A 9,918-nucleotide genomic window follows, 5' to 3' on the forward strand; every position below is an offset into this window, starting at 1 on the left:
TTCTTACCATTTTTTTCCCCTGTTTTTTGAGAAGGAGTCTCACTCTGTCACCCAGGCTGGAGTGCAGTGGTGAGATCTCGGCTCACTGCAACCTCCGCCTCCCAGGTTCAAGCAATTCTCCTGCCTCAGGCTCCCAAGTAGCTGGAACTACAGGTGCACACCACCATGCCTGGCTAATTTTTCCATTTTTAGTAGAGACGGGGTTTCACCATGTTGGCCTGGCTGGTCTCGAACTCCTGACCTAAAATGATCCACCCACCTCGGCCTCCCAAAGTGCTGGGATTACAGGTGTGTGCCACCGCGCTGACCCTATTCTTACCATTTGTTCTAAGCATATCCATTTGTAGATAATTTTAAAATTTGTGGCAGTTAACGATGTGGGTTTTTACCTTATACAGTGACCCAGACTCTTCAGTGCAGGTAACTCCACATCAAATCTCCCATCAGAGATAAGATGGCTGCCAGCCGCTGATCTCCAGGTGAGGGCAAGCCTTCTCTCTACAATGAGTCTTCTCCTTTGGGCGGGGTTGGGGTGAGCAAAGAGAGCCACCCACATTCTTGTCACACATGTGACAAGACCAATATTACCTGACTGACTTGAGCCTCGTGGCTAAACACATTTGCCAACTCCCCTTGAGATGTCCATCAAACTGTGACATCCTACTTCCTGCAACAGCTACATCAGCCCAGAGGCAAGACTCCATCCAGGTCAGCGGCCGCCTTCTCTGGCCATCAGTTGTCCCTCTAGCTGTCTAGACTTCCCTATTGTTTTGAACTGAGGCAGTTTTCCTGCCTCCAGCTGAATATGCCCTGGCAGTTCCCATTTTTGTATTTTCCACCTGGTCATCTACTTAGGAGAAACTGAGTATCTTCCAGGGCCAATGCAGCCATTTTCCTGTCTCTGGAGAATCAGGAGGGAAGGCAGGGCTGAGATGGGATGGGGCCATCCTGGCAGACAGCATTCCCCCAAGAACGTGGGTTGGCCTCCAGGGAGGGGAAGAGAGCAGGCTCTGATGGGCTTAGTCAAGTTAAATATTCTCTTGGTCAGTGGCTTAATGGATACGGTTTCCCCATTTCTCACATCTGTGCTTTCCCTTTTTTTTTTTTTTTTGTTTAGATGGAGGCTCGCTCTGTCACCAGGCTAGAGTACAGTGGTGAGATCTCGGCTCACTGCAATCTATGCCTCCCGGATTCAAGCGATTCTCGTGTCTCAGCCTCCCAAGTAGCTGGGACTACAGGCACATGCTACCACGTCTGGCTAATTTTTTTTCTTTTTTGTAATTTTAGTAGAGACGGGGTTTCACCATGTTGGCCAAGCTGGTCTTGAACTCATGACCTCAGGGGATCCACTCACCTCGGCCTCCCAAAGAGCTGGGATTACAGGCGTGAGCCACCACACTCGGCTGTGCTTTTTCTTTTTAATTTTATTTTGAGACAGGGGCTTGCTCTGTTGCCTAGGCTGGAGTGCAGTGATGTGAACATGGCTCACCGCAGCCTCAACCTCCTGGACTCAAGTGATCATCCCACCTCAGTCTCCTGAGTAGCTGGGACTATAGGCACAGGACACCATGCCTGGTTCATTTTTAAATTCTTTTGTAGAGATGGGGTCTCACCAAATTGCCCAGGCTTGTTTTGAACTCCTGTGCTCGAGCAATTCTCCCGCCTCGGCCTCCCAAAGTGTTGGGATTACAGGCATGAGTCACTGTGACCCGCTCACTTTCCTTTTTTCAAATGTGTTAGTGGTTTGGTTCACAGATATATACATATGCAAAACCAACATAGTGCAACACACTCATCACAGCCTGAACACTTAGAGTCCAGGCTTGGGGGTCTGGAGAGGTGAAGGGAGGCCATGCCTGTACCACCTTCCCCACCAGATCTGCCAACAGCATATGCACCGAGCGCATAGAGACCACACTGCTGCTCTCTGGTCGGTCCTCAAATCAGGAAGCTTTGGGATTTGGGACTTGGGATGTTAAGGTCCTATTCAGTAGCCACACCAGGTCCCAAGTGTGGGGAGTGGTGGTTCCCGAGGACTCATGCCGGAGTACCTGATTGTGGCTGCTTCCGTGAATTACAAACCAAGGGCTAGAGCTGTAATTTATAAAATATCCTTTATTTATTCTAAGGAACAGTCAAGCAGTAGCTTAAAAAAAAAAAAAAAAAGACACATTTTTTGAAAGATATTATTAGTGTTGTGACCTGGCATTGGGCCCCCAGTGAGTGGGACAGTGGCTGGGGCCACCTGCTGTGGCTTTGCGAGTTCTCTGTACTCACTGGCAGGGGTTTGGTGGGAAACTGGGAAGCTTTGGCATGGTTCTGTCCAGTTGCTTATAATCAAGAATAATGAGTTTTGAGGTTTACAAAGAGCAGAAGTAACATTTATACTGCTGGCATTTGACAAAAGATTGCTTATAATATACTCATTCCAGGAAGTGTAAAAATGCTTTAAAGGAATGATAATTTGTACTTACTGTTTATGGGGACTAGATATATTAGAATTATAGCATCATTATGGGAACATAGTATTTCTCTATAAATTCAGAAATTCTCTGGTTGATGTAAAATCATACTTCCTGGTTTTACTTAGTTAGTAAAGAAATAAATAAATTAGAGTAACATTTAGTCAGGTAGTTACTCCTTTTTCCCCTTCTTTATTAATAAATTTTATTTTTAGCACAATGATTTACCCAAAAAGAGAGTTTGAGAATGTTCGAGAATCTCTACCACTCGGTAACCATGCTGGCAGTTATATCAGAAAAATCCATAAACACACACAGCAGCGAGCTGTTTTCACAAGACTTCCTTGCTAATAAACACAACACTTTCTCCTCCACTCAGATGGGAGCCTCAGATGCCAAAACGCAGATGTGCCAACTATAGGCTCGTTGCTAAGCAAAGAAACCTATCAAGTTTGTCCAGCAAATTCGATTGTACAATGGAATGGCGTCTGCTCTGCGGCCTTGGACAGGGAGCGGCTGGTCTGTGCGGCTGTCCCCTGAGGCAAGTCGAAGCTGGTGGCCCTTAGGGGGCAGGTAAAATGGTTCTCATGGGTTAGAACATAAGGGCTTTGAGAAAAAAATGCAAAAAGTCTCATTAAAATTGGAGGCCTATGTGAATCTGTTTACATAGAGGCATACTGAGATCTCGTTCTGTGCTCAGGTGAACTGCAGGTCTCACGCTGGCAGCACGACTCGGCCCCCCCCAGCTGGCCTGAGCCACCGCCTGCCACCTCCTCATACCATTATGTGGGGGTCTAAAGAGGACATCATCCCCAACCAAGGAACAGTGAGAGAGAAAATCCCAAACATTTAAGACAGGGTTCAAAAGCACCCAGACGCCTTCTGTCTCTTTCCCAGTTCCCATCTGGCTAGGGGCTGTGAATCAGGATTCAGAATCTGTGCTGCCCTGAGGGGACAGGCACCCAAATGCAATAAATAACACCAAGCTCAAGACCCAGCGACTGACCTTCCCCCACCACCGCTGTGGGTTATTCCTCGATGTGAACTGAAGGATCCAAGGGAGGAATCCGTTCCGCCCCCAAACCTCCCTGCACAACATCGAATGTGGGAGTCCGGCTGCTGCTTCTGCACAGGACAGAGCCTCCAGTCTTTTGCTTGAGAGCATCATTTATGGCATGGACTGGGAACGCAATGTGTTCACACAAACGCACGACAATTGTACATCAGCATCTTTACAATATTAAAGGAGCCATATACAAGTCTACAGCCATTGTACACAGGATGGTGATGGCTGGGGAGCCCCGCCCACCAGTCCTCTGTGGTTTCTCCACTGGAGAACACTCCGGGAGCTGTCACAAGGCCGGGGGGGCAGTGTCCATCTTTGGGCCTGTCGTGGTGGGGGCAGCAGGTCTGCAAGGACTCCTCAGGGCCAGTCCTCACTGGAATCGGGGGTCAAGAGCGCCAGGTCTGCCTGTGTCCAGGTCTCATCGGCAGGCTAGTGTAACAAGTTTAATTAAAACTCTGTGCATACTCGCATGAGAAAACTGGAGCTGGGGATGGCTCCCTGAGCTGGGGACCTAGAAGACGCTGCTGACAGATGGGCCCCTTTGTGGTGGGGCCCATTCCTGAGGTAAGGTGCAGCCCTGAGGCTGGTCCGAACGGGAGGAGACTTCTCCAGCAGCCCAGGTGCCGATCCACACAGACAGAACCAGAAGCCCCCAGGCAGGAGGAGGTCAGGTGACCCGGGGAGTGCAGCCTGAGCCCCCGACGGCAGCAAAGGTGAAGGTCTCAGGTGGTTACAGAGTCACTCAGCCCTCAGGCCCCCACCACTCTCCTCCCAGCAGCCCTGCAGCACACATCCCTGCATCTGTCCCGAGAGCCCCAGCCCTGCAGGCATCTGGGCCTGAATGCCAGGCAGCTGGTCCACCCTGTGGCCATGCTGCGCAGCCATGCTGCACGTCCGACTGAGAACTGAGCACCAGATAAAGAAGCGTTGGTCCTTGTCAGCCTCTCTGACTTCTGCAGTTAGGGTTGCATCCATTTTAAATACTGTAGAAAAATAAGCCATCTCGGACGCTAGGAGACCCGCCAGAGTCTGCCCTGCGTGGAGAGGGATAAACAGCTCCTCTGAAGTAGCTGCAGACGACTCTTCCAAACCCACCCCAGCAGGCCCCGGGGCCTCAGAGGATGCTGCGCCAGGCTGGGAAGCTGAGGGGCTGGGAGAGCTGGCAGCCGAGTTCCCACTGCTGCATCTTTGGGTCACATCAGCAGTCCTTCTGCAGGCATGCCTCCAGCATCCTACATTCTGTTGCCATGACACCTGGGGCCCTGGTGCTTGCTGGGCCAGCTTTGGACCCTCTAGCCTCACCCTCAGTCTCATGCCCATGGCCAAGCATACACAGGCAGAACTCCCCAGCACTGTTTCCAGGTTCCTGGGGGGGCCCAGGTAGGCACTGAAGCAGGGCCTAGTCCAGGGGTTCCTGCTTGATCCGAACAGCAGTGGGGGTGGGCTGTGGCCGCCGCTCCTCCCGGCAAAGCACGTACTCACTGAACTGGGAGGAGTCCACGCCGCCCCCACAGGACGCGGCCACGCTGAAACCCCTCTGGAACAGCCGCTCCAGGACCTGCCCAGGAAGAAACAGAGGTCATCAAGGCCAAGCTGCAAGAGGACACCTGGCTTGGCCTGGCAGGCAGGTGGGTGCCTGCTGGGGCAGCCAGCCAGAGCACCTTCTCCTGTGATGGTATCAGTCTCCCTCACCAACAAAGGTCCCTACAGAACCACCTGCTGGGTTCCACCATCAGAGGGACAGAAGTTGCCAGGCCCAGTGACCCCTCAGGTTACCAAACCCAGTTGGATGACCCCACCCAGGTCACCATTCTGCTGCCCTCAGGGCCTTGATTCCAGGAGGCAAAAAGAGCCTTTGGGTCCCTTCTTTCTTCTGTAGGGTGTAACCTGTGCCCTTTCTCCAGACACATGGCCCCAAGCATCCTGCCTAACTGAGTCCTGCCCCAATAATGGAGAGTTCCCTGTCCTTCAGCCTCTAGGCATCCAGCGGCTTCCCTGAGCTGTGCATTCCAGGTGGTTTGAGGCCTGGGGGCACATCAGCTAGTGGGAGCTCTGGAGGGAGAGAAAAAGGAGAAGTCTTCTCAATATTTGAGTCTCTGCAGGCATCCACAACTATGTGGGTCTGTGTCTCTGTGAGGGTGAGGTCTGATGACTGCGTGTAACACCTGTCTCTTGCAACTAGCAAGTTCTGACCAACAGGCTGTGGAATGCATGCATGGGGGGACCTCTTCCCTGCAAAGCCCATTCTACGCTAAGCCGGAAATGTGCCAAGCTCTTGGAAAATAGGCCCTCACTCCATCTGAGTTGTCCAATTCTTGGACCCATCCAGGAAGAGCCGGTCCAGGGATTCTCTTGGCAGCTGGTGGGTGCCTGCGGCTCCCAGGTCAGCAAGGAGAGGGAAGGGGCTCCAGGCCACCTTTCCATTCAGCCTCTGTCCTGCCTCGCCTGTTGCCTGGGTTTAATTCGAATCCAGAGTCAGAATGTGGGTGTCAAATGAAGCACACTTTGTTGAAAATACTCTGGGCCATTTTTATAGAACATCCTTTTGGGAAAAAAAAAAAAAGTTCAGATCGATTTTTTTAAGTCCATCCCCCAGGCACCATCATTTAATTATGAGAGGGACATAAATTATGCATCCACACATTGTTGCCTTTTTTGTAGGATGGCACGGAGGGCTTCACCATTTCAGGGATCGCGCCTCCCTCCAGCTCACTCTGCCCCTGGTGGGCTCCGCGGACACCGAGGGTGCGGCGGGGAGGGGGCAGCGCGCAGCCCTCACCTGTACCGAGTTGAGCCGGCAGTAGCCGTTGAGCGGGAAGCGGATGACGTGCGTAGGGTCCTGGTTCCAGCCGGCGTTGACGGAGTTGCACATGACGTCTCCGGTCTCAGGGAAGACCTCCTCGATAAGGGCCTTCTCGCCGCTGAGTGCGATCCGCTCGCCCAAGTCGGGCGTGACGCGCACCACCAGGCAGTCACAGGCCCGGCTGCGGCGCCGCTGCTCCTGCTCCTGCTGCCAGCGCTCCAGCTCGCGCACCATGGGCTGGAGCTGATAGTAGCGTGCCTCCTCGTACAGCAGGCTGAAGTCCTGGGGACAGGCGCACAGGGTGTTGATGTAGGTGTCGGGGTAGGGGTGGGTGGGGGGAGCGGGGGAAGGGGGAGGTGGGAGGCGGCCTGCCGGTTCCAACCAATTCTGCAGGAACTGCGACTCCCAGGGCATCGTGTGGACTGGGCCGGTTGCACCCATTGTACAGATGGGGCAACTGAGTGTTTGCAAGTATAAGGAACCTAGCCTTGTCCCAAGGGCAGCCGCTGATGTGCACCTGTGCCAGCCCCCCTGAACTCTTCCATCTGGCCCCAGGGACTGGGCAGTGAAGCCTCCCCATGGAAAGACCGGAAGCTCCACTAAAGGAGGAGGCTGTGCCCATGCCTGGGGACCTGCTGCTGCCTTAGAATCCCACCGAGAGAAGAGATCATGCTGGGCACAAGGCAGCCGGCCTGTGCCCATCCTGGAGAAGCTCACAGCCCACCTGGAAGCAAAAACAGTTCTTCTCCAGCCAGGCCTGCCTGGGTCAGATTTTCACCTTTATCATCAACCAGCCCTGAGACCTCTAAACCTCTATACCTCACTCACTGAACGTCTCAGTTCCTTTTTTTTTTTTAAAGACGGACTCTGTCTGTCACCCAGGCTAGAGTGCAGTGGCTCGATCTTGGCTCAAAGCAAACTCCACGATTCTCATGCCTCAGCCTCCCGAGTAGCTGGGACCTACAGGCGCCTGCCACCACACCCAGCTAACTTTTATATTTAGTAGAGATGGGGTTTTTCCATGCTAGCCAGGCTGGTCTTGAACTCCTGCCCTCATGTGATCCACCCGCCTCGGCCTCCCAAAGTGCTGGGATTACAGGTGTGAGCCACTGCACCCGGCCTCAGTTCCCTTATGTATAAAATGGATATAAACAACCAGTTCAGGGAATTAAAGTGAGGATCAAAGGATGCAAGATGTGTCAAGTGCCTGGTCCAGCCCCTGCCCAAACAAGCAGAGTGTGATAGTGTCCGGTGGGGGGCGGGGGGAAACCCGCCCCCCGCCAAGCAACCCCCTTCTGGGCGGAGCAGGCTCACACAGACCGTCCCTCAGGCACTGATAGTGGCCCCATGCCCCAGGTCACATATGCACACCATACACGCTCACCCATACCCACCCCACCAGGAGTGGCCAAGGTCCCATAGGTCCCATGACTCATGCCTGAGGAAGAGGCAAGGAAGCCCAGCCCCCTGACCTACAGGCCCTAAGTCCCTTCCACCTGCTGGTCCTGGCTTTTGGAACTGCCTCCAGGGAGGCCTAGATTCTAACCCTGACCCCTGGGCCTCTCATTGGTCAGTGACCCATCCTACCTCTTCTGCCCCAGGCAAGGGTTCCTCAGGGCTCTATCCTGGGCCTCTGCTCTCTCCACTCCCACTTGCTTCTGAGATTTTTATTTTATCTTTTAAGACAGGGTCTCATTCTGTAGCCCAGACTGCAGTGCAGCGATGTGATCATAGCTCTCTGCAGCCTTGAACTTCCAGGCTCAAAGGATCCTCCTGTCTCAGCCTCCCAAGCAGCTGAGACTACAGGCATGAGCCATCATGCCAGGATAATAATAATAATAATTATTATTATTTGTAGACACAGGGTCCAGGCTGGTCTGGAATTCCTGGGATCAAATGATCCTCCTGCCTTGGCCTCCCAAAGCACTGGGATTACAGGTGTGAGCTACCTCTCCTGGCCATTCTCCTGAGATTTTAAATGATAACTGCATACCAGACAATCCCATCTTTTGTCATGGCCCAGAATTTCTCCATCTGATGCCCCACCAGCTTGCCCATGCAGGGGCAGAAACCCCACTCCCACAGCCTGGTCCACCCCGGGCCTCGACTTACCAACTCAGAATTCAAGCCACAAGCCCCGGGGCACCCGCAAGAGGCCCTTTACACTGCCACAACCACATGCTTTTGCTTGCTTGCTTACTTATTTATTTACTTACTTACGGAATTTCGGAATTTCGCTCTGTTGCCCAGGCTGGAGTGCAGTGGTGCTTACTTACTTACTTACTTACTTAATTTCGCTCTGTCGCCCAGGCTGGAGTGCAGTGGTGCGATCTTGGCTCACTGTAACCTCCGCCTCCTGGGTTCAAGCAATTCTCCTGTCTCAGTCTCCTAAGTAGCTGGGACTACAGGTGCCCACCACTATGCTCAGCTCATTTTCGTATTTTTAGTAGAGATGGGGTTTCACCATATTGGTCAGGCTGGTTTCAAACTCCTGACCTCAGGTGATCCACCTACCTCGGCCTCCCAAAGTGCTAGGATTACAGGTGTAAGCCACTGCGCCTGGCCTTTTTGAATTAAAAAAAAACTTTTGTATAGACAGGGTCTCGCTATGTTGCCCAGGCTGGTCTTGAACTCCAGGCCTCAAAGGATCCTCCCCACTCGGCCTCTCAAAGTGCTGGGATGACCGTAGTGAGCCACTGTGCCTGTGCTAAACAGAAGTCTGGTGTGCCACCTTGCGCCATCTTCTCTATCTCCATCCTGGTCCATCCAAAGCCTCCACCCAGCCTCCCTTGGCCTGGGGAAGGGGCCTCATCCATAATTGCCTCACTGCACCCACCCCCACCCCTCCCTGCCTCCTTCCCCACACAACAGTCAGAGAGATCTTCCCAATTTGCAGACCTAACTGCCCTTCCCTTGCACACACCCCTTCCACTGCATTCAGAGTTAAATGCCAGGCACTGGGCCACCCGCCAAGGTCCTGACATCAAACAGCAGCCTCTTTTCCTGCCCTTCCCCTCCCAGGCCATAAGGCTCCAGGCTTGACACCTTCTTTCCAGTTCTGGAATGCATCAAGCCATCTGCCGCCCCCATCTCCTGCACCAAGGCCGTCACACCTGTTTGGCCCCGTTCTGCCTTTACCACCCAGATGAACTTCGTGTCTTTCAAACCCACCCAGCCCAGGTCACATGGAATTCAAGTTCAGTATCTGTCTGCCTCCTAGACTGTAAGTGTTGTGGGGCAGGGCCTAATGTGTGTGTTTCACTGTTTTCAGCCTGAATTCAGTGGCTGGCACCCAGTAACTGCGTTGGATGAAAGACAAGGCCCCAGGGCTCCTGGTCCTTTGAATAGAGGAAGGAATGAAGGAAGGAAGGACAGATATTTGCTAGTATTAGTATATGCCAGTGTACCCTAGGCCTGAGTTTCCTTCCTCCCAGGGTCCCTGACACGTGGGAGGGGCTCAGCACTGAGGCAGGACCCAGGGAACCAGGTCACCTGCCGACGGGCTCACCCTGAGACCTGGAGGTTACCTTGTTTAAAGGGTATCTGTTTCGGTCATCAGGGCTTTTCTCCCTGCAAATTGCCCAACA

At 53.1% G+C, this 9,918-nt stretch overlaps 1 protein-coding gene across 3 annotated transcripts in view; it reads right to left on the reverse strand.

The window, feature by feature from the left end:
* Window positions 1–2,097: 2,097 nt before the first annotated feature.
* KCTD15 (potassium channel tetramerization domain containing 15) overlaps window positions 2,098–9,918 on the reverse strand; it is a 17,306-nt gene continuing 9,485 nt past the window's right edge. For 2 of the 3 annotated variants that reach the window (XM_011982311.1, XM_011982312.1), the window contains 2 exons: window positions 6,308–6,613; window positions 2,098–5,086 (listed from right to left, as the gene is read on the reverse strand). In XM_011982311.1, the coding sequence (XP_011837701.1) occupies window positions 4,928–5,086; window positions 6,308–6,613 (465 nt within the window). In that variant the 3' untranslated portion in view covers window positions 2,098–4,927. Of the gene's footprint in view, window positions 6,071–6,307; window positions 6,614–9,918 lie in introns of all 3 variants that reach the window. The other variant, XM_011982313.1, reaches the window with a different exon arrangement.

The sequence above is a fragment of the Mandrillus leucophaeus genome, unplaced genomic scaffold (assembly GCF_000951045.1).
Source record: "Mandrillus leucophaeus isolate KB7577 unplaced genomic scaffold, Mleu.le_1.0 Scaffold238, whole genome shotgun sequence".
NCBI lineage: Eukaryota > Metazoa > Chordata > Mammalia > Primates > Cercopithecidae > Mandrillus > Mandrillus leucophaeus.